Raw genomic sequence first — 25,862 nt, forward strand, 5'->3', positions numbered from 1 at the left:
ATTGCCTAAGGTAGTGGTAGGGAACATGGAACCTTCCAGATGGTTTTGACCAGGGGTCAGCAAACTTTTCCAGCAGGGGACCGGTCCACTGTCCCTCAGACCTTGTGGGGGCCAGACTATATTTTGGAAAAAAAATGAATTCTTATGCCCCACAAATGACCCAGAGATGCATTTTAAATAAAAGCACACATTCTGCTCATGTAAAAACACCAGGCAGGCTCCACAAATAACCCAGAGATGCATTTTAAATAAAAGCACACATTCTACTCATGTAAAAACACGCTGATTCCTGGACCGTCCGTGGGCCGGATTTAGAAGGCGATTGGGCCGCATCAGGCTCCTGGGCCTTAGTTTGCCTACCCATGGTTTTGACTACAACTTCCCATCATTCCTGACAAGTTCTGATGAGAGTTGGGATGCAGTTGCATGCATCTAGTGGGCAACAGTTTTCCCACCCTAGACCTAAGGAGTGCCTATTGCATTATTGCCTTTGAAACTGATATTTCAGAATTGTTCCGTAGGAGGACAAATATTTTGATGTGATCATCTGGCTGAAACCCAAAATGTAATCATAAGAAATTAATTTTATTTTTTTTAAATGACAATTGCACACACCATCCTTGATAACACTGGTATTATATCTTAAAGAGTATATGGTCTTTATAATCACTCATTGTCCTCTGTTTTGAAGGCCGTTGTCTCTCATTGTAGAGGTCAGTACAGGAAAGGTGATTTTTCTGAGGGAGAAGAAATGTGAATTGTTGTTGTTGTGAATTGTTGTTGTTGTTGTTGTTTTACAATAAGGTTTTATATTAAAGGCCACAAATGAAAAGAAGTCCTTTGGTGAACCAAAATAATACTGATGTTGCATTGTGGTTACAGGTGCAGCTACTTCACAGTAAACCCTGACACTTCGCTTCATGTCCCCCTCCCCTTCCAGCTTCTACCCAGAAAGCTGAATTTTTCACCGCCCCCTCCCCCGCCCCCCGCCTTCTTGTCTGCTGGATAAGAGAACTTTGTTCTTCTGTCAGCACTCGGAAGATAACTTCAGATATTATCAGATGATCAGATGGCCATGACAGGGATCATAAAGACTGTAGGGGAGACCATCTATGTAAACCTCAGCTGTATTAGTGCAAATGAGCTCCACTGAAATCAAGGAGAATTCTCCAACATAGAAGCATAGAAGTGTAGAGGTGGAAGAGACCTCAAGGGCCAGCCCCCCCCCCACCCGCATTGCCAGGTACCACCCAGAAACAATATAGCTTTAGTTGCTCCAGCCTGTTCCTCCTGACTGTTTGTATTCCACTGGAAATCCTGGACCTAGTGTGTGGCAGCTGTGAGCTAAAACATGAATTCTGTGCTAGGATTGTTCGGCAAGGGATTGGAACCTGAGTTTCCAGTACAGTGGTACCTCGGGTTAAGAACTTAATTCGTTCCGAACAAACGTGTTTTTAAACACTTTCTTCAACTCATTATAATTCTTGTCCCAGAAGCTCTTTACTCGGGGACAAGTCCACCACATATGGTAAAAGGTCCATTCTGTTTCTTTACATTTCCAACATTTATTATCCTTATTATGATATGATATATCTTGTCCCGAGAAAGAAAGCACCTTTTTTTGCAGATTCAAAGCAAACATGGTCCAGAATCGATTATATTTGGATTGCAAAAAATTTGGCTACAAAAGCCACCAAAGTAGAAATCAGGCCTAGGACCTTTTCAGATCATAAGGCAGTAATGATGGAATTGAAATTATTTCCACAAGGCTCTTTTAGATGGAGAATGAATGGCTCTTTGATGAGAAACCAAGAAGTATGTGCAAAAGCACAAAAGACAGACCACAATCCAGTAATGTTAAGTTTAAAGGAGGGCTATAAGAGAAAGACCAGATGGAGGCTAGATGAGGGGATCCTTACTGATGAAGAATTTGTAAGTAAGGTTAAGAACTCGATAAAAGAATTTTTCCAAATAAACAAAACGGGAGAAGTAGGGGTGGAAGTAATGTGGGACGCTAGCAAAGCCTTTATACGAGGTTTATATATACAACAGAAAAATAAAATAAAGAGGCAACGGGAAAACAACCAAAATATGATAAAAAAGAAAATTGAAGAAAAGGAAAGAGAATTGGCAAAAAACCCTAAAGATTCAAAAATAGTATCTGAGCTTAAAATTTTACGAACGGAATTATCGATGTTATTGGGACAAGAAATTGAAAAGAAAATTAAGTGGGCCAAACAAAAAACCTTTGAGATGGGAGGAAAAGTAAGCAAAATGCTGGCGTGGCAGCTGAAAAAGAAACAAGATGAAAGAATAATCACAAATATTAGGATGGATGGGAAAAATTGGGCAAAGAAAGAGGATATAAATAAGTGTTTTATTAAATATTACGAAAAATTATATAAGGGAGATCAAATTGATAGGGAGGACATAGATAAATATATTGCAGGCCACAAATTAGACAAATTAGATAATAAAGAAAAAGAATTATTAGATAAACCAATTTCATTGCAGGAAGTATATGAAACCATAGGCAATTTAAAATTGGGGAAATCTCCGGGCACGGATGGCCTCACTAGCCAACATTATAAATTGTTTAAGGAAGAGCTAGGAGAAGTGTATGTCGAATTAGTAAATAAAATAATGGAAAAAGAAATTATACCCAAATCGTGGCAAGAAGCCTTTATAACCCTCATACCAAAAGGAGATAAGAAATTAGACCAAGTTGAAAATTTTAGACCTATCTCCTTGCTAAATATTGACTACAAAATATTCGCAGGAATTATGGCTAGTAGATTAAAAGTTGTATTGAATAGGTTGATAGGAAGTGAACAACAGGGTTTTCTCCCTAAAAGAAAAATGAACAATAATGTCAGGATTTTGATAAATTTGATAGAGTATTTAGATTGGAACCCCGGTCGGGAAACTGCCCTGATATTCCTAGATGCCGAGAAGGCTTTCGATAACGTGAATTGGGACTTTATGAAAAGGACGGTGAGAGAATTGGGCATAGAAGGAAATTTTTTTAAAGGCATAAACACAATATATCAAAAGCAAAAAGGAATATTGATTGTAAACGGGGACATCTCCGGAGAGATAGAGATATCGAGGGGCACTCGGCAAGGGTGTCCGCTTTCACCACTCTTATTCATTTTGACAATTGAAAGTCTGCTAAAAGAGATAAAAGAAGATAAAAAGATTAAAGGAATAAAAGTAGGAGAAAATACCTATAAAACACGAGCCTTTGCAGACGATGTGGTCATAATATTGGAGGATCCCCTAGAAAATATACATTATTTGAAAGAAATCTTGAATAATTATGGAAAAATATCGGGCTTTAAAATAAATAAGGGGAAAACCAAAATCATTACAAAAAATTTAAGGGAAAAAGATAAGAAGGAATTAGAGGAGAAAACAGGATGGGAAATAGCGAGAAAGGTCAAATATTTAGGAATTGAAATAACAGCTAAAAATGTAAATTTGTTTGAAAATAATTATGAAAAGAAATGGAAAGAAATAGAAAAAGATTTAGAAAGGTGGAGCAATTTGCATCTGACCCTGTCCGCGAGAATAGCGGCAATCAAAATGACAGTATTGCCTAAATTATTGTTCCTATTTCAGATGTTACCAATTATTGACAGGAAGGAATGTTTTGAGAAATGGAGGAAAAGCCTAAGTAAATTTATATGGGAAAAAAAAACACCAAGGATACAGTATAGATTATTAACGGATACAAAAGATAGAGGTGGATGGGGAGTACCGGACCTAAAACTGTATTATGATGCTGCGGGCTTGTGCTGGATAAAAGATTGGGTTGAATTGAGAAACAAAGAAATTCTAGATCTAGAGGGTTTCAATAATATCTGGGGCTGGCATAATTATTTATTAGAAGAAAGGAAAGGGGGATATAAAGAAATAACAAATCATGTTTTCAAGAAATCTTTATTAAAAATATGGGCCCAACACAAAAACATTCTGGAGCCGAAAACGCCCTGGTGGGCATCTCCAATAGAAATGACCATGATGATCAAAGACAGCAGACGAAAGACCTGGCCGACTTATTCAGACATTCTGGAAAAAAATGGAGAACAGATAAAGTTAAAATCATACCAACAGATAAAACAGGAGTGTACAAGCTGGCTACATTATAATCAAATTCAAAGTATTTTCGAAAAACATAAGAAAATTGGCTTTCTGGGGAATAAATCAAAGTTGCAAGAATTATTATTGGGAAATGGGGATAAGGCAATGTCTAAATTATACAATTACCTTCTCGAATGGGAACTTAAGGATGAGGTGGTAAAGGTTACAATGGTGAGATGGGCCCAAGATATAGGAAGGCCCATATATAGCTGCCAATGGGAAAAAATGTGGAAGGAAGGGACAAGATTCACGGCGTGCTCAAGTATAAAAGAAAATATATTAAAGCTGTTTTACAGATGGCACATAACACCAGCCAAAATTGCGAAAATTTGCAAAAAGAATTCCAACATATGCTGGAAATGTAATAAGGAAATTGGCACCTATTACCACTGTTGGTGGGAATGCGACGAAATTCGGAAGTTTTGGAACAATGTTTATGAAAAACTGAAAAAGATGCTGAAATTAACGTTTGAAAAAAAACCTGAATTATTCCTATTGAATATGGTCCCGAATAACATCCCAGAAGAGAAAAAGAATGTATTGTTGTATGCAATTGTAGCAGCTAGATTACTTATAGCCAGAAATTGGAAAGGAGGGAAAGTACCATCAATCTATGAATGGCAGGAAAAATTAGTAGAGTTTATGAATTTGGCCAAAATGACCGCGGTAATTAGAAACATCCCCAAACAAAAATATATGATTGAATGGAAAGGTGTAGAGGAGTATTTCAAAAAAGAAAAATTTAATATTGATTTGGTGATTTGTCTAAATTGAAAAAGAAGCAGGAAATTTTATTAGATATAATGATGTAATTAATGAAATAAAGAGTGAGAAGTAAGTTAAAGCAAGAACAGAGGGAAAGAAAGAAGGAAAGCGATGCATGAATAGTAGGAAGTATTTTTGCTGTATTTTTATTTTCTTTTTTTGTGTATTTTATGTATTATAAGTAAGTATTTTAGCTCTATCCTCGTTCCTTTACTACTTAAGTCTTAATTGAAATATCGAAATTATGGTTTGAGTAAAGGTTCGGATTAAGATAGGTTATGTTATGTTAATTTCTTTATATTATGCTAATTTCTTTATTTTGTTAATTTTGTTAATTTGTTATTTGTTGTTTTGCCAATTTGTTTATTGATTTGTTAATTTGTTAATTGTCTATTTGATTTTGCTTTGTCTATTTTGTATCGTTGTATAATTGAAATAAAGTTTTTTCTTTTAAAAAAAAAACAAAAGCACAAAAGACAATAAAAGACTATTTTGAGATAAATTTAAATTCAGGAACGGAGTTAAAGACAATATGGGATGCTAGTAAAGCTGTCATGCGAGGATTTTTTTTCAGTCTGTAACCTGAAGTGTCTGTAACCTGAAGTGTCTCTAATCCGAGGTACCACTGTACTGTAAAGCCTTTACACAAAGCCGTGATTTGAACATGCTTGGATTAATGCGTACATTTCTGGTTGCCATATCTCAAAAGGGGTAGAGTAGAGCTGGAAAAGATGTGGTAAGGGGGCAGTTGAAGTGACCACACAGCAGGGATAACTCCACAATGAAATTTGGCATTTGAGGCTTTTTAGGTCAGAAAAAAAGGCATGTAGAATGGGACACGAGAGGTTTATAAAATAATGCGGAGAAAGTGGACAGAGCTAAGTTCATATCCCTTTTTGATAATACCGGAATGCAAGGCCTTCTAGTGAAGCAGAATGTTGGGAGATTCAGGACAGAAATAAGAACAGTTTATAGTTAAGATATGGAATCTGCTTAATTCGGATGGTTTAGGGCAGGCATTTCCAACCTGTCGATCGTGATCTACTGGTCGATCGCAGGGTGTTCATGGTTCATCTTGGTCGATCGTGGCATCCTTAGATGCCAGTTTCATTATACCGGGAGTAGATCGCAGTCTCCAGAGAGCTGGACATGCCTGGTTTGGGGGAATAGACAGATTCATGAAGACTGTGACTTTAAACAGGTGCTGGTTATGATGGCTATATATTACCTACAGGAGCTCTGTTGCTTCCCTCCCCCTCCGGTTTTTCTTATTAAGTACAGTATTCTATTTTTTAAAAAACCCTCAAACCAAAACCTGAATGCTTAAAAAAAATTATTCCATAGTTTCACTCTAAACTTATTTGTTTGGTTGATTGTGAATGTCAGAAGAAGAAAATTAGTATAGCTGCAGCAAGCTAAACAGAGTTGATCAACTTGTTAGCCAAGTATAGCTGAAATTTCCAGGCCAATTGAAAGCACTGGATCTTTGGAATGCTGTATTTATCTGACAGCCCCCATCTGCAAATAGGTGTCACCACAAATGTTTAGCTCTCCGAACAAATTCCAGTCTGGGCCGTTTGTATCTTCTCTTCTACTCTGTCTGAAAGGAAGCAGCAGCTGGATAATGCTAGCTAGCACTGGAAGTTTACTGGCCTGCAAATACCTGATAGTCAAATGTTGTTCAGAGATGGTCAATGAACCAGTGGCATACTGAGGCACCCTTGCACCCTGTTTGGGGGATTTCCGCACTACCACCAACGGGAGCTTTTTGTCCACCTGGGCAGACTCAGCGCCTTCTTCTCTCCCCACCCTCACCCCTAGGGATGCTCTTCTCCACTGGTGGACTAGGATTCTACATGCCAATATTTATGTAAATTTCAGGAAAGGATGATCCACAGCATCATGCAAGCATTCACAAATTCTCACTCAGTGTGCAGTCACTTCGATGAGGGCATGAAATAGTAAATTGTGTGCTATTTCATAAGCAGTATCAAAAAGCACAAACTTTGTGTTCATCCTCACTTGTTACACAGCGGTAGGCTGCTGTTAACAAAGAGAATTCTTTCCTGAGCATGTCTTTACATAAGGTAGGTAGGGTTGCCAGATTAGCAGTGTGACAACTGTTTTTGCTTTTCAAAACTGGTGTGGGGCAGCAGGTAGGAAGAGACCCCCCCCACCACCACCACTGAGCAGTCATCAAGGAGGGTGGTGACCTCATTTCCTTTCCAGGGGGCGGTGAGAGTGTAGTCAAGGCAGGTGGTGACTCTGGCTCTCGTCAGCAGTGTGTAAATGCACAATATGACCCCATTCAAGTCAATTATTATATCCTTATGCTTACCTTGCAAGCAAACATTTCATTTTGCCTCCCTGAATCCACTCTTCGGGAATTCAGCTTCTTCTAAAATCACTACTTAGGATGAGTTTGTTTGCCTTGTCTTTTCAATAAACTCCCACTGGCCCCAGAACACCATTCACCAAAATGAACGGCACTTTGTTTCTACCTGTAATTATAGTAACAGAGAAGGAACGCTGCCGCACAATGAAATATCAGCGTGAACCAGTCATTGTGTAAGGCATGAGACTTTGGCTCACTCATTATGCCGGCGAGTTCGTATTATGGAGAATAATTATAAATGTTTTATACTGAGCTGTACATCTTCATTCACATTACATCTTAATAGGAAAAGGAACATCTTGGAAGCACTGTCTTTGGATCAGATGTGCTGCCTTTGAAATAAGTGTCCTAATTAGAGCAGTCATCACTTAACATTAATTTAATGAACATTCTCGTTTGTAATGAAAAGGTTGCCAAAGAGAATGTAATGCTGTTAAAACCACAAATCTCCAAAAGAACAGGAGCTGGGAGGGTGTGTGTGGAGGCAGAGTGGAAGGGATAAAAAACTCCATAAAGAAAGGATAGATAGAAAAGGAAAACACAAAATGACTTATTTTAGTTATTTAACAAAATTTATATGCAGCTTGATCGTAAGGAAACCCCTAAGCAGTTTGCAAAAAATATAAAACCTTAATATTCTAGGTAAAAAACTCTTTCAAAACAGGTATTCGAAAGCATCGAAAAGATGATTGCAGTTGACAGTAGCTAAAAGGAGATAAAACACCTGTGACTTCTACATCTGAGCTAAACAAAAAAGTTTTAAGCATTTGGCAGAAAGAAAACAGCAAAGGCACTTGCTTGATGTCTATAGGCGAGAAGTTCCAAAGTGAAGGTTCTGCCAGACTGAAAGATTGATTTCCAAAAGTGGCACCTGTAACAGGGCCAGTTCTGCATATCCAATTGGACAAGTGAGCATATATGAGGTAAGGCAATCCAGCAAGTATACTGGTCCCAAGCTGTTTCTGTACTAATAGTAACACTTTTACCCAGGAGCAAAGCAGCAACCAGTGCGGATCTCTGAGAAGAGTTGTTTTATGCATACTGGGTTTCTTTCCTGCCTGCAACCACGCTGCAGCAACCTGCAGCTTCTGGATCAAATGCAAGAACATTTCTGGGCAAACAGTGGGTCATTTTGAAACTCCTGCCCTCATGTTAGGTGCCAGATTGCTGCTAAAATGCTCCCCTTCACTCTCCTCAACCCTCTCCCCACCTCCACAAATAGTTGATATCACTACAGATAGCGTAGAACTGAACAGTGTCCTTCTTTTTGGTTTCACTGATAGCCTTCTTGCTTAAATGTGTAGTTTCTGTTTTGATATTTCAAATGTTCTATTTGTTTTATCTTTGTGAGATGCCTTGAGTGGCTTTTCTGACATCGATAAATATTTAAGAAGAAAAATCCAAGGCCTGCAGACATTACCTCTGTGGTTTCTGACAGCCTATTTTATTGCTATTTTGGAAAAGAAAGAAGAAAGAATTCCTCTGGAATCCTAAAAGCTCTTATAGATAGGTATTTCTGTTGCTTATTATTTCCTGAGCTATAAAAAGCTAATTACTAATTATGTGGGCGTGCCTTAGCATTGCATTTACTCATTTTGAATTCAAAGTAAGAAGATACTATGAAGGAGATGTGTGTGTGAGCATATGAAATAGCTTGCTAGATAAGTTCCTAAATAAGAACACCAGAGGAATTGGATTTTCACACAGAACGGGCAGTAATGGGAATTGGTTCTTTACAGTATCTGAGCAAATTCATGAAACCATCAGTAATTCCTTTGTTTGTTTAGTGTGATGAAATGAATATTATACACATGGCTGAATGAAGTGGGATGGTATCTTCCATTTTTAAAGCTGCAATCTTGGGAGCTGTTAGTTAGTTGGCACCGCCGGGGCTGAAGTCAAACCACTGCATTAGCAGTACCAAAGTGATGTCCCCAGGACACAAGGCTGGGCAGTGTGTATGGAAGCCCTCTTGGCCTCGCTGGTGTGGTCCATATGTTTGGCCCCACCTTGGCTGCAGGAGTTGCTGGAAGGAGGTGTACAAGGCACCATCCATCCATCTTAGGGACTCCAGATTTTGATTTACTCCTTGGCTTTATCTCCTGAAGATATCCTGCAAGGCAGAGGAGATTTAGGATAAGAGTTTTCCTTCTCCTAGATCGCCTACCTTCCCAGGTTGACGAGCCCCATCTGCCCCTCACATGCAGAAGCCACCTTCCTGACCATTGGACCCACTATCGGCCTCATCTGTTCACTCCTCTGGAGGCAAGTCCCTAACTCTCTCAGAGTTTGAGACCCATCGGCTACCCTCACCTGCTTTAGCCAGCCAGTTGAAGCTGTTTCCCAGGGAGTGGCCACTGTTGCAATGTTGACAGCTTCTAGGAGCCTCAGGTGAGAGCTGAGTACAGAGTGGGGACCAAAGGTGGACAAACTACTCCAACATAAGCACAGTGTGTCCTCCACCCTCCCCTAACATCCCATATACCCCTCTTGAATTCAATTAAACTTCCTTCTGAGCAGACATGTAAATGTTATTTTTTTTTCTGGCAACATTTGGTAATAATGTCCTCAATTTCTGTTAAAAAAAACCCCATTACACAGAGAAATTACATAATAAGGACAGATTGGCAAAATCAAATAGATAAAACTGGAAAGTTCTATATCATGTTTACATCCATGAACATATATCTTTGGATATATATATTTTAAACGAGAAACCATAAGCTAATTTTAATATGGGTTTCCTTGCAAAATGTCGAGCATTCTTTTAAAATGCACCAGCACAGCTTACCAACAGGAATATCCAGCAGCAATAAATTCAAGAGGTGAAGGAACAAAATAATATCCAGTTCAGGTTTCCGTGTTACACTTTTCACAAAACCTTTCAGATTTTTATCTAGTTGCATCAAAATGTGGCTTCATGTTTGTGACCTGCAAGGGGTGATGTAAACTTTTATTGCCCACATTCTAAGACTGCTGCTACATTTCCTGAGTGGAAAACTTGTCAGTCCACCTCTTATGCAACATTTTAGCCCTGTTGGTGAGAGATTCACCCTTTAAATGTGCACAAGAAAGCTCTGTTATGCATCTTCCTTTCTAAAACCCTTCATGAATTCAATGCTATGAAAAATGCAAGTTTTGGCTTCCTATCGAACTAGCCAGTTTTAGAGTAACTGCATCTCAGTTGTTACGTTTGCTTATATGCTGGACTCTTACATATCAGGCTTTCTGTGCAGGGACTATTTTCTATGCCATATGTATGTGCTGCATTTTAAAACCATGGTGCCATGTGCCTTGACTGGCATTTATTCCTGTAGATCAGGGGTCAGCAACCTTTTTCAGCAGGGGGCCGGTCCACTGTCCCTCAGACCTTGGGACGGGGGGGGGGGGGCGGACTATATTTTTTGGGGGGGAAATGAACAAATTCCTATGCTCCACAAATAACCCAGAGATGCATTTTAAATAAAAGCACACATTCTACTCATGTAAAAATACACTGATTTCTGGACCATCTGTGGGCCAGATTTAGAAGGTGATTGGGCCAGATCCGGTCCCCGGGCCTTGGGTTGCCTACCCATGCTGTAGATCAAAGTCAGCAATATTGCCTTAAGACTAACAGCAAGGAGCAAGTAGAGGCTTAAAAAAAAGCAGTGTGTTTAATAATGGTAAGAAAATTGATTTGTGGCTGCTAGTATAAGTCAAAACTGGTTTTAGCATGGAAGGGGAACTCATAATTGAGTCAGTAAAGCAAGAGATTCTAAATCTCAGGATTGTGGGCCCCACTTTGGGCGAAAAGATTCCTGCATTTCAGGGGGTTGAGCTAGATGACCCTTGTGGTCCCTTCCTACTATAAAATTATATGATTCTATGTAGCCAGAAGGCTATCTAGAGAAAACCCCCACGATGCCGGGGTTACAAATCCACCACCCACAGTAGATCAACTAACTACAGAGTAGTGTGTCTCCATCTGAGTACAGGTGCCCTGGATGAAGGTTCTTTCAGGGCAAATTTATAGACTATTCAGTTTAAAACTTTTTATAGACCAGGTAGCTGCATGCTGTGTGGTAACTGTATCTCTGCATCGCTACTCACGAGGCTATGTTTTAGGATTATCCCAATGTGCTCTAAAAAATGTGTTTGGTTTATTGATAAGCTTTTTGAAAAACAGCACCACACCCCTCCCCTTGTTATCTATTAGATTGTTACACTTTCAGCTCTGATATAGATTTAACAATTGTGCTAAAATTGTGTTAATCTGCCCATCAGGATGTGCATCACCATGCCTATTAAGGACACAAGCCTGTTGGGAATCAATGGATATTTAATTATAGCATTTTATGAAATATTATTTTTAGAAGTAGACTGCTATGCTTGCTTTTAGAAAAATTGTTAGAACCTGTCCTGGAGCCGTCCAGCATACAGATCTGCACTGACAGATTTGTAGTAAAATTCATTGTTCTTATTTTCAGTATGTAAATATAACACAACTGAACTGAGGAAAATGCTTTAGCCTTACACTTTGAGGATTCCATTGGTGTGTGTATATGCTCCAAAGGACGTCCCAAATGCCAGTTCTTTTCAAAGTCTGCACTTGATGTTCTGAGTCTGAGGCTCTGATATTCCAAAGTCCAGTGCTTTGAGGAACTGATACATTACATTTTCTGGAGTTATCCTTAGTTCCATGATATTGCAGCTGTCAGTGTGAATGGCTCCAAGGAAAATGATATGATGCCATTTTTATTATTGTTTATATTGTAATTTCCTTCAACCAGGCAACTTCCTAGGATTTTTATTGGCCAAAACAGCTGATCCACAATAATGCATAAATCCTGATCAATGAGTATTTGATCAAAAGAGGGATGCCAGCAATTGCAATGCCACACTTACATTGTCGCACACCATTCAGGAATTGTGGTTTAGCTTATCCACTTATTATGTCAATCAACCTTTTGATGCTGAATCACATGAACTGCTTATGTTCATAACTACCCACACAGCTCCTCATTTTCCTAGCTTTAAATATTTAACGTATAAAGGTGTGAGTGGTTGGTGTAGTTGAAAATGAAGCTGCCGTTCTTGGTAGACTTTGACTTTAGTTGCAGCCCTGGAAAGTCCTTCAGTGTTGCCCCTGATTTGCTCCTAGTGCATTGAAGCTGAAGAAGAGTTGCATGCCCAAAGCCAGGCAAGTGATAATATGCTTCATGACTTTTCACCAAGTTTCCCAGCTCTGAGTTTGATACAATAACAACCAGACCACACTGGTTTTTCAAGAGAAATAAACAAGGCAGAGGGCCTTCTCGGTAGTGGCACCCACCCTGTGGAATGCCCTCCCACTAGAGGTCAAAGAGAACAACAATTACCAGACCTTTAGAAGGCATCTCAAGGCAGCCCTGTTTAGGGAAGCTTTTAATGTTTAATGGATTTCTGTATTTTAATGTTTGATGGATTTCTGTATTTTAGAATTTCTGTTTTGTTGGAAGCCGCCCAGAGTGGCTGGGGGAACCCGGCCAGATGGGCGGGGTATAAATAATAAATTATTATTATTATTATTATTATTATTATTATTATTATTATTATTATTATTATTATCTTAAGATGTAGTTTAATAAGCATTCCACCCTTCGTCTGAATTTTAGGTGTATTTTTGTTGTTGTTTAGTCGTGTCCGACTCTTCGTGACCCCAGGGCCGTCTTAAGCGCCCCTGGTGCCGTGGTGCGCCGGATCCTTCCGGCGCCCTCCCGCCCCGTTTCCCAGCGCGGCAGGCGGGTGGGCGCCGCTGCGCGACGGGCGGGCAGACACAGCGCGGTTGCTGTGCGCGGCGGACCGGCCAGCCAGCAGGTGGGCGCAGCTCGCGGCGCCCTCCTGGCGGTCTGGCATCGTGGTGCCCTGCGCCACCCAGCCTGGCCGTAGGGCCGGCCCTGCGTGACCCCATGGACCAGAGCACACCAAGCACTCCTGTCTTCCACTGCCTCCCACAGTTTGCTCAGACTCATGTTGGTGGCTTCGAGAACACTGTCCAACCATCTCATCCTCTGTCATCCCCTTCTCCTTGTGCCCTCCATCTTTCCCAACATGAGGGTCTTTTCCAGAGAGTCTTATCTTCTCATGAGGTGACCAAAGTATTGGAGCCTCAGCTTCAGGATCTGTCCTTCCAGTGAGCACTCAGGGCTGATTTCCTTCAGAATGGATAGGTTTGATCTTCTTGCCATCCATGGGACTCTCAAGAGTCTCGTCCAGCACCATAATTCAAAATATCAGCTAGGAATTCCTTAATAGTGGCTGTGGAAAGCAGCTTTTAAGGCCTTTTCTGATCTCTGGATCAGAAAACTGTGTTCAGTCTATATCTACTCCCCCTGTTATCAGGGGGATATCAGTATATCACACAGATGCCCCATGTACTAAGGAAAACGTATACTTTTTAATTAGAAAAAACACACACCGCTAAAAGCATGTAGTGGTCAAGAATTGCACATGCATTTTTGCTGCCAGAGAACACTGGTAAGACAGAGCAGCAGTGGGAACAGCGGAGGAAAAAGTGACTGTGATTTTAGTTGTGAGCAGTTGATCATTCATGTTTAACCATAGTTTGGCTTAGCATGACCAGGGGTTGTATACAGCAAAGTCGTCCTCTTCCCAGGAGGATTTCCACTTTATCCTGCACACCCCACCCCACCCCAGGTCAGCTAGAAAGGATCTGGGGGAAACCCAGAATAGATTTCTTGGGCACATGGAAGGCAGCAGGGAGAAGAGAGAGGAGAATTTGTGTTGTGGGAGCAGCAGTCCTTGCACAGATCAGATGAATTCACTGGGTACAACTCCATGCCTCTGTCTGTCTGTCTGTCTGTCTGTCTGTCTGTCTGTCTGTCTGTCTGTCTGTCTGTCTGTCTTAATTATTCACCTACAGATGTTCCTTCAAAACAGTAAAAGAAAAGCATGTCTTCAGTCTGTCCTAACTGTGCAAAGTTTGACCCATGAGCTAATATGTTGGATGCATTTGTTCCATCTTTGACTTTGAATGTGTAAAGCCTGACCCATGAGCCCTCCTGTCTTGGCAGGAGCAAATGTATCGGATGAGTTTCTGGTTTGTAGGTTAAAAGTAATCTCCATTTCATTGTATTTCTTGTAATATGGGGATCAACGCTACCAGGTGAGATAAATGTATTTCCAAAAGACTGACTTTGCCTGCCACATGGTGATCTTGTCATCTGTTATTAGTTTCCTCTTGATAGATGGCTGTGGATTCATTAGGTTTCATATCCCTTTTTTTGATCCCCACCTGAACTGGGTGTGATTCAGAAATGATTTAAAGCTGCAGTGCTTGGATTTTAGTCCTATTCACTGCAGTAGGCATACCAGATGACAAACAGAAATCAGAGACTGAGGAGCTGGAGTTTGCCCTGCCATCTCTCAGTTGCTTGTCGCAGCAAGAACTGGAAATGGATGCAGAAAGACTCTCATCAACTTTTGCTATGCTTTTGATCAGGGTGCTGTGTATAAAGGGGAAGCAATTAAACAGGCCAGGGAGATATTTTCATAATGACTCATCTGCTGAAATATGTAATTTACGAGAGAGGATTGTGGATAATATTGCTGTGTTGCATATAATAGGGAGGATGTTTTCTTATAGTAGTTGTCATTGTAGTCCTGAGGGGGAGAAAGAGCTGCAATGAGTTGACTTTCCCCTTGGAGGTAATTGATGGGTTCTGCTGAGAGAAAGAAATAATAGAATCATAGAACTGCAGAGTTGGGAGGGATCCCGAGGGTCATCTAGTCCAACCCCCAGCAACGCGGAAATCTCAACTAAAGCATCCAGGACAGATGGCTGTCCAAATTCTGCTTAAAACCTCCAGTGAATGAGAGTCAACCATCAGGCTTCTGATGTTGTTACAGTTACAAAAGAAAGTTATAAACAAGCATTTTAGCAGTCTGGGGGTTCTTTGTTGCAGAATGTTGCACAGTGCAGTACAAATGCAAATATGTTCTAAATTTCCCGTAGGATTTAGGGCCTCTTATCAAGCAGAGGTATCATCAGTGCACTGGGAAATTATATTTTATTTTATAAATTTATTAATAATCTTTCACATACATCTCAAGGCATTTCATAACCCCATAACAGAAACAACTAAAAGAGGCTTTGAAACATTGCAAATAAACCCTTTAAAACCAATAAAAAACTAAAGATGGGGTTAAACAATACAAACAATACAATACAATACAAATAATACAATACAAATAATACAATACAAATAAGCACCCAAGGTGCTTAAAAAAATTTCACACAAGAAATCAGCCAGATGGGAATCTTCATCATTATTCCATGCTTAATACTTGCACATTGCAGATGTAGGATTTTGCCCTTGAATCTTTCTCTTATCTAGCCTGGCCACTGTTTGGGCAGGATTTTGATGGTGATCTTTGTTTCTCTGACCCTTGCTCTCTTTTTCAGTTAGTCTCTAGATTACATGCATGCTGAATGCCAAGCCTCCAAGTGCTCATAGTGAACACAGTGGGAAATTCCATCTACCTAAAACTGTGATTTATGTAAGAGCCATTATTTCTCTCCCTTGTTTGGCTCCTCCCAACATGATTGCCACCATTATCTCCTCTGGCATATGGTTATTGTATTTCCAGATGTCATAATTTGATCATAGGAGGCACCAACTATCCCACATACGATTTGAGAAGCCCATCTGCCGTTACAGCTTAATATTGTCACAATATTTTCACTCTGCTTTACTTTCCAAATGGCAGAACCTTTGTAAAACGGTTCATTTGCCTCCTTTGTTTAGGCATGATTAGTATTACTCTCTCTGTGGAAATATAACTTGAATCTCAGAACTGGGGCTCTCATTCCAGATCATGTCTAATACAAGGCACTCAGTTCCATGTGCAGTTTTTTAAAAAAACGTTGCACTCTAGCAAAATTTCCTTTATGCCGTTTCAAAAACTGAGCTACTAATCTCAATTGGTTCTTCTCTGATGCTGCTTGTATAAGAGACACTTCATACTTGGCACGGGAGTCATGCTTGCAACAGCCACACCAATGTTATGGTGGTGCTCCCCACATCAAACACACCAAATACAAAAGGCAGGTGCATAATTCTAAACATACAGTGGAGAGCCTTGGTTGGCTGCATGGGCTTCCTGCTTGCCCTTTATATGCTTCCTATGGGTTGTAAAACCAGTTTAGCAAAGGGCAAACGTGACTGACATGTGAAGTGTGATGAACATCTATATCTTCCTTCAGTTACTGGAACCTGGTCTCTGTATTTATAACCTTAGATGTCAAGGCTGTAACTCCACTTATTATTATTATTATTATTATTATTATTATTATTATTATTATTACCAGGGGGACTCCTTACAGGGACCCTCCCCCAGTCATCCTGACCAGCACTTCGCCCAGTGACAGCACTAGCAGCGGGTCAGGAGGAGGGAATGAGGAATGGAGCGGGGTGGAGAGAGGGCTCTCAGAGCCTAGGCACTGACCCAGCTGGCCAGAGAGGGAAGGGCAACGCTCCAGTCAGAGGACGGGAGAAGGAACGCAGCCCTTTTTGGCGCCCACATGCAGGGCTAGGGGTAGGTGCCTTGGGGTGCCCAGGCTTTTGTGCTGGCCAAAGAGCCGGAAGCAGCTATTGCCGGATTCTGAATCGGACTAGGCAGTCATGTTTTCTGATATCTCTGCACTGTAAATAATATGCACAATAAAACTCTGAAAGATAGAGCAGACTGGAGCGTATTTACTCAAGAGCAGCCACAACAATCCCCTGACAATTATTTTATATATATATAAAACAACAACAACCCACCTTCCCTCCAAGGGACCCAAGGTGACATGCATAGCTCTCCCTACCCACAACAACAACCCTCTGAAGTAGGCTAGGCTGAGAGACAGTGACTTCCTTTTCCTCACAGTGATAATAATAATAATAATAATAATAATAATAATAATAATAATAATATATTATTTATACCCCACCCATCTGGCCGGGTTCCCCCAGCCACTCTGGGCGGCTTCCAACAAAACATTTAAATACAGTAATCCATCAAACATTAAAAGCTTCCCTAAACAGGGCTGCCTTAAGATGCCTTCTAACGGTCTGGTAATTGTTGTTCTCTTTGACCTCTGGTGGGAGGGCATTCCACAGGGTGGGCGCCACTACAGTGCTCTCTTTTTTGCCCATATTTCATTGCAGCTATTTCACCACAAATTCCTAGTCCAATACACTAACCACTACACCACACTGGCCGTGTTTTAAACTTTTCTCCTTGTGCGCCACTTACCCAGTCAAGATCCCCATTTCAGCAGATCCTTGTTCCGCAATGGAAAAATGCACAGGCACCTGTGGTTTCCCCCCCCCTCCATTGGACAAATATGCTTCTGGGGTGGGATAAAGTGGCTTTGATAGGGAAAATAGCATGGTAGAAATAGCTGCCATCCAGCTACTCCTGTGAGCAGAGTCACAGCCCCTCACACTGGAAAATACAGCCAAAGATCTCGTGTGTAATGTGCAGCTTGGCTCAGTGCACCTGAGGTAGACCATGGTCAGAAAACGGAAGCACTCCTACTAAGCGGGGATAAATTTCCAAACTAGTTTTAACGGGTGGTGACATTTTACTGTTAATTACTGTCTGAAGGAGTGTGGCCCTGTTGCAAATAGGAGACGAGCCAATTGGCCTCTTATGTTCAGGGTCAGCTTTCAGCTTTGTGTTTAAATCTGCTCACCTGGAAGATTGACTTTTTAAAGAAAGTTTGTTTGTATATGCCCTTATGAAACCGACTATTTCTTTACCAAGGTGTAATGGGTGCTGTTGAAGCAATAGTTTCTGTTCTGCTGAAATTGCATTTAGTTTGTCAGACCTTGCTAAGAGAACACGAGAGAAATGTGATCAAATGAATTCTGAAGTGCTAGGCGGCTGTCGAAACACAGAAAGTAACTGATGATTCTTTCTCTGCTGAAAAGTCATGATTCCTGCCTACTATTTATAGCTGGTTGCTTCCAAAACTGGGTTAGGTGTGGTGTTTCCATCAAAGTACAAAGAGTTATGAGCTTCCCGTCATTCACAAAAGCCTCAAGTTATTTTCTGCAGGTAGAAGACTGATGCACAATACAATATATATATATGCTGCAATCCTATCCCCACTCTCCCAGGAGTGAGTCCTGTTGAATTCAATGAGACTTACTTCTGAGTAGAGGATTGCGCTGTATTTGAAGGACTAGCGTTAAGCATTTAATATTGTGATGAATGAATTGTGATGAATGAATAGCAGCCTTATACTGCAACTCTTTGCAATGAAACACATAATAACTTAAATGATCAGATGACAAGGCCATGACTAGCTGACCCTACATGTGGAATGGAGCCTTGAAGGTCCTGGCTTTCAACCTCCTACCTAAATTTTATATTTATGTGCATGTTTTACCTGAGCTCCGCCTGACGGCTGGTTTTGTCCTTGGTATTAAGAGCTGAGGAAGGGAAGGTGGTGGTGGTTTTTGTTTTGTATTGTTGCTATGCTCTGGACATTCCCACTTTGACATTGTTGGGACAGTCTCAGCATTTAAAGCACAAGCATCCTGGGGACTTTGGCTTGTTGAGGGTGTTGGAAATTGTAGCTCTCTGTGAGAGGTAAGCTACAGTTCCCAGGATTCTTGCGGGGGTGGGGGGTTAACTTAATTATGCTGTAATTGTAGTTAACATGTGTATGCAGCCTGTGTCACGTATTTGCGTGCCCTAGAACCCATTTTGAGGGGCTTTCTACTCTTTGGGGGACATAATTAATCTGTACACCTTGAGGTGTTATGAAATAGGCAGAAAAAAACGTTTTTGTTTGTGAGTAGACCCCTTTTATTTTAAAGTGATTTGGCACCCAAATGACGCAAAGCTGTCATAACCAGAAAGCTGAAAATTTCCTTTTCACATTCCAAACTTTTCACAAGCTGATGCCCGTTGGTCGGCGGAGGCTGTGTGGCTGTAGGGAGAGGGACAGTCTTGAAATATATTGTGGTGGAGGATGCGGGAGGGGGGTGGAACATAACCTCTATTTGGGGCTTGAAAGCCGCATTCGTTTCCTGACAGAACACAATTTCATGGTATCTTTGGCACCAGAGCCAAACTATCCGTTGAGATAAAGGTTCAGTCCAATACCTTCAATGCTGTGAGATATAAATCGGGGGGGGGGCACTTACTAATCTGTGCAGAGGCAGTAGCTGCTTCAGCTGTGTTGGTGTCTCATTTTGAGAGTGAGGAGAAATGCAAAATCCTACTCTATGTGCAGCGCCTGGGTCAGGGCCAGCTGTTTCACTCTCTGAGGCAGCAAGTCAAGGTGCATCGTACGCAGGGACAACCAAGTTATTTTGGCACCTGAAGCAGAAAACCCCACAAAATAGCTTTCTGGGCTTTGCCTTTAATGACACCCAAAATCAGCCACTGGCTTACTACTACTACTACTACTACTACTACTACTACTACTACTACTAATATAGTGGTTGCCTTTTCTTGAGATGCTACAGCCTGATTACTGTATGGGTTATTAATTATTATTATTTATTTATACCCCACCACCTGGCTGGGTTTCCCCAGCCACTCTGAACGGCTTGCAACAGAATATTAAAAACACGATAAAACATCAAACCTTAAAAACTTCCCTAAACAGGGCTGCCTTCAGATGTCTAGATGTCTTCTAAAAGTCAGGTGGTTGTTTATTTCCTTGATATCTGATGGGAGGGCGTTCCACAGGGTGGGTGCCACTACCGAGAAGGCCCTCTGCCTGGTTCCCTGTAACTTCGCTTCTTGCAATGAGGGAACTGTCAGAAGGCCCTCGGAGCTGGACCTCAGCGTCTGGGCTGAACGATGGGGGTGGAGATGCTCCTTCAGGAATACTGGGCCAAGACCATTTAGGGCTGCGGTTTGTTGCCATCCGTCCTCTCCTACAGAGCAGCCACATAATCTATTGAATCAACAGATAGAGTCTGGGACTGGGATAAGAATTCGTATGTTCAGCAGGTCCGGAATAGAGTTGGATTCTGGCTACCACTGGAAAGCTATTGATTCTGACACCCGAACTGGCAGTTTTACCAGTGCCACATAATAATCTTTCCACGCTTGCAAAGCATTGATCCTTTCATGTAGTAGCAATGACCTTCCTGCCAATTCAGAATAGGCTAGGAACCTTCATTGCAATGTTTCTGGTGCCTGCTGAAAACATTTTTTGTTTAGGCTAGCTTGCCCAGACATGTGATTTTAATATATCTATCTGTATAGAAGTCCACTTTACCTATCTTTTGATAAATGTTGTGTCTACTCGTTTTGAAAGTTTGGTTTTACACACACACACACACACACACACACACACACACACACACACACCACTGCTTCTTGCTGCAATCTGGATCAGTTCAGCTTAAATTGTGTCTATCCTGTGCTGACAAGGTTGTAGCCAAAGATGGTGTCTTCAAGCTGAGATGATTCAGGCAAAAGATAATTGTATTTGACTCAGTTGCTTATGAAAAAACATTGCTCCTTTGCATGACAATTCCTTGCTGCACTGTCTTGATTATGCAACCATTTTTTAATAAATAAATAAATAAATAAATAGATGATAGATAGATAGATAGATAAATAAATAAATATCTCTTGGGCCCTTGACTCCTTTCCAATCTAGTTTCTATTACCCTCTCATGGGTTGTTCTTTCCTTGGATTACATTCCCACAGCTTGACTGCAGCCTACACTGCATTGCCCTGTATTTTCTGTCATCTACCTTAATGTGTGTCCTGGGCATCTGTCATGTGAGAAATCTTCTTGGCAACCAAGAAATGCTGTGAGCTACATGTCCTCCTTCTCTGTGTAGCAGAGCTGGATTATGGCAGCAAAATTACTTGTACAAAACCAAAATCCAAAATGGTTATCATCAGACAAAATCCATATTCTGCAGGCACATTGGATAGTTCAGCACTGTTTTGGGCTGATTTCTAAGAGATCCAGGTTGTAACTATATTACAATTATGTCCAATTTCTGCACCCAGAACCACCAGCGTAGCTGCCTGTATTTACATACTTTGTACTGGTTGAGATCATATATATTATTATTTTGCAGAGGGGCAGTTGGGAGTCATTGTGGTATGTGTGTACCAAGGAGGGGTGTTGGTTATGTTAATGTTATTTATATTTACTTTGAATCATGACCACATACCCGATAGCAGGGGTCAGCAAACTAAGGCCCACGGGCCAGATCAGACCCAATTGCCTTCAAGATCTGGCCCTCGGACTGTCCGTGGATTGGCGAGGGGATTCTGTTCATTCAGGCTGCACCATTTCCCCTCCTGCGCCTTCCCATTTACCCCCCCTCTCCCTCACACACATCGCGGTGGCCCTTCCTCCCTCCCTCCTCCTGGCTTCTCCCTGCCCTGCCTAGAGGAGGAAGGGGGCTGGGCTGAGCTGGCTGAGCACCATTTTAAGCAGCCCCTCTCTGGAGCCAGCCCTTTCGCACCGCTCATCTTCCCTCCGCCATTCCACCACCACCCTGGTGTTCCTGTGGGCCAGAGAGTGGAGCGGACGAGCTCACTTTGCCTACCCACGAGAAGCGGCAGCAGCGGTGGTGGTGGTGGCAGTCCCTGGGAAGGTAAGCGCAGTGGCTGGGGGTGGGGGTGGAGAGGAGGACTACTTGCCCCACCACCTCTTCTTCCAGCTCCCTTCCCCAGTGCTGCTTCTCCAGCCCGCCACAAGGTCTGAGGGACAGTGGACTGGCCTGCGGCTAATTTATTTTTGCCAACCCCTGCCTGATACAGTAGACTTCCCTGCCTGTTGTCCTCCAGATGTTATATAGACAACAACTTTCACCCTCCTCCAGCCAGTGTATTATCTGAAGCTGATGGATGTTGCAATCCAAACAATCTGGAGGGCACTGGGTCAAGGAAGGCTGCTTTAGAGTTTTAAGCATGTAGCGGGGGGGGGGGGGGAATACACACCACCATACGTAAAACCAAGTTTTCCTTTGTGACCATACTTTCTATTTTAGAAAACCAAGATATATCATTAGAATTCTGTAGAAGCGCCCCAATTTTGCATTGCTTTCCACAGCCAGGCCATAGATCACAATCCCAGTTTATTCCACATTTCCTTCTGTTTCTAATTCCTATGGAGCAGAGAACTGCCTGTTTGCTTCTGGGCCCAATTCAAGGTGCTGGTTTCAACCTTTCAAGCCCAAAATGGGATATGACCCAATTAACCTCTCCCTGTAGCAGCCTGCCAAACTCTTAAGATCTGCTGATGAGGCTCCTTTTGAAGTGTTTGTCAGTGAGGGAGGAAACCCTGCTCTGTCATGGTACCCTGGCTGTGGAACACCCTCTCTGCAGAAGTATGGCTGTCACCAACGTCATTAACTTTTCGATGCCAACTCAAAAAAATTGTGTCTGCTCTGGGCACTTTAGTTGCATAACATGGCCTACTGTGTTTTAATGACTTAAAGTTGTTTGGACTGCATTTAATAGTTTTTATTTCATGGTTGTAGGACCATTTTTGGTTGTCTTTGATACACCACCCTGATATCTAATGGATGAAAAAGTAGCCCTGTTTAGGGAAGTTTTTAATATTTGATATTTTATTGTATTTTTAATATTTTGTTGGAAGCCGCCCAGAGTGGCTGGGGAAACCCAGCCAGATGGGCAGGGTATAAATACCTTATTATTATTATTATTATTATTATTATTATTATATCTAAAAACTTTTAGCATACCAAATTCCCATGAAAAAATTGTATTTGTAAAGGGAAAGCAAAAGGAGAGGCTAAATTCATTCTTGTCCAGTGGCTTCAATTTTGACATTTCATTTAAGTCTACTGTGTGAATTGCAGGTCCTTCTTGTCTGGTTGCTCTCAAATGAAGGATGTGTCTGACCTTGGCATTACTTTTAATACTTAACCCAGCTGCACCAAAGCAGCAGGGTGATGCTAAAGACATGAAGAGTGTTGTCACATTGTGTTCTCCTGACCCAGGTCCAGATAACCAGTTACATAATCAGAGGCAATTGCTTGGGGGAAGAGATAGAAACGCAATGCTGTCCTGGTATGTCGGACAATGAATGGAAATGGCTCCAACTAGCATAGACCATGTCATCACATAATGGATATTTCCAAGTCTTGATATATGGCCTAGGTAGGCTGAAACTTGGATATGAGGATTGATAAACCCTGAAATGTCTTATTGCTTTATCCATTTTTTCGCATTTGAGAAAAGACAGTACATAACTCTTTGTTCTTTGATTTCTTTTAGTTGTGTTGGTGTAGAAGAAGATGAGGCTCCAGATATTGATATCTACCACTGTCCAAATTGTGAGAAAACCCATGGAAAGTCTACTTGTAAGTATACAGTAGTCCCCTGACCAATAGAGTCCTTCTGTTACATTGCAAGTACTGTACTATTCTCTTACCCAAAATATTGTATGGCTTGTATCATTGTGCATGCAGAACAATTTCCGTGAGCATAATGAAGCTTCCTCTCCCCCTCCTGACTCCTCCTCCACCCTGAGCACCCCCATAGCTGGTTCTGGCACATGGGTGAAGAGGAGGCAAGTGAAGCTCTGTGGTGCTTGCAAAAAACATTCTGCATGTGCGATAATTTAGTGGAATAAAGTCTGATACAGAAGTGGAATATATAGGACTAAGCCTGGCCCAGCTCTAGGGGTAGTCTCAGTGGCGCAGGGCGCTAGGGCGCCGGCCGGCAGGTGGGTGCTGCGCGGCAAAGGGCACCGGAGCGATTTTCGCGCCACGGCGCCACGGCGCCCGACCTGCTTGAGACAGCCCTGGACTAAGCCCATATTTTCTGTTTATGATAAATACCTTTAAAAAAGCATGGACAACAAACTGATGTTGTTATTAAATATTTTTGGTTAAAACTCGGGTAAGCACAGATTCAAACAAACATGCAAATTCATTATCTGATGACTGAAATGCCAAGTGATAACTTATATGGGTAAATGGACCCTCACAGACAGATCTTTCATAGTTCCTCACATTGGTTTAAAATAATTGATTTTCAGCCAGCTCAGTTCGCCCATCCACCTCCCAGCCATCAAGAAAAATCTAGAAAAATCACAGGAAATTTTTTGAAATTCTTTAGCTCTTGGGAGTAAGCACTATTCAACTAAGCAGGGTTTAACTTCCAAGTAAATATGCATGGACTTACTTCTGAGTAAGGATAAGATTAGAAATATGACATTTTCTTGCTATGATACAGCAGGTTGTGTTAAGGCAGACAGTCAAAAACACTTTAAGAAAGGGTTCAGCATATTTGCCTTCTTCGAGGTAGGTTTAAAAGGCTCAACTCTTAGAGAAAAACACACACATCAGAAAAGGGTTGCATAAGTCAATTGTAAAGGGAATAATTTTCCAATTGAATAACTTATCTGGAAGAGAAGCAATGTGGCAGAAAATTCTCCTTGTCAGTAATGACCTCCTTTATAAGAGATAAAATGTTAATTTTCCTTTTGCCGTCTTGGATGAAATTCTTCAGTAACAACACAGCAATGTATATGATATTTAATTCCTCATAATTTAGGAGTGAAAGATAAAGTGAATAAATGACTAAAAATGAATGGATAGATAAGACAGAAGTGTATCAGCTGGAAGTGGGGAATTGAGATGCGAACATATATCAGAGTATTTCAAGTTTTATTGGATGATTTTAACGTAGGGTTTATGATTTACCTAACAAGAGAACCTCAATAAAACGCTGAGTGAGGGGCAGGGGAAGGAATTTGCTACCTCAGGTTGCAATATGTTTGTCTGTCTAATATTAATATAGGTTGATAGTGCAGTTCCGTTCTTTGCCACACAAATATATGATTTATCTTTTACTGTCCTCAACGTATTTTGGGATCTGTAGAACACACCCCTTTACCTTGTCTGTTTTTATAGGCCTCCTGTGTAAAGGGAATGAGGAACCGCTAGTGCTCAGGATCAAAGTTAAACAACTTTTCAAATAAGACAATAAGTGTAATATTCCAGTTATTATGACAACTGTGTTTTGGGGAGAAATCTAGTATTGAATACTTTGAGCACATTTTGGCTTCTTAATACTCAACAAAATCTGGCCGTGGCAATTTGCTGTACACAGTCAAATATCTGCTGGGAGTGTAGACAAAACAGGGCATTTCTATTAAGTATTTTGTGGTTTTATATCTTGATTTTATTCTGTGAGCTGCCCTGAGACCTCCAGGTATAGGGCGGTATAAATAATAATAATAATAATAATAATAATAATAATAATAATAATATACTGTAAAATCTGCACATGATTTTCATAAAGTAGACTCTTAAAGGCTTTTAACTAAAGTTGGCATTCCATGGTGTGACACAGCTGGGTTTGGATGATTTTTTGATTTCAAAATAATAATTCCCAAAATAAGATTTGGGAAAATGACAAATGCTGAGGAGCAGTTAAAGCAAATGGGGCTGCCTGCCCTCAGCCAACCTACACCCCTCTTTCTTTCTTTCTTTCTTTCTTTCTTTCTTTCTTTCTTTCTTTCTTTCTTTCTTTTCATTTCATTTATAAACTGCCCTT

The 25,862-nt window shown here is 41.1% G+C and overlaps 1 protein-coding gene across 1 annotated transcript in view; it reads left to right on the plus strand.

Annotated features, from left to right (window-relative positions):
• Window positions 1-25,862, plus strand: part of PHF2 (PHD finger protein 2) — a 118,547-nt gene that overhangs the window by 31,521 nt on the left and 61,164 nt on the right. Inside the window, exon 2 of the mRNA XM_035106300.2 lies at window positions 23,574-23,659. Coding sequence (XP_034962191.2) covers window positions 23,574-23,659 — 86 coding nt within the window. The remainder of the gene's footprint in view (window positions 1-23,573; window positions 23,660-25,862) is intronic.

Source organism: Zootoca vivipara, chromosome 2 (assembly GCF_963506605.1).
Source record: "Zootoca vivipara chromosome 2, rZooViv1.1, whole genome shotgun sequence".
NCBI classification, from domain to species: domain Eukaryota; kingdom Metazoa; phylum Chordata; class Lepidosauria; order Squamata; family Lacertidae; genus Zootoca; species Zootoca vivipara.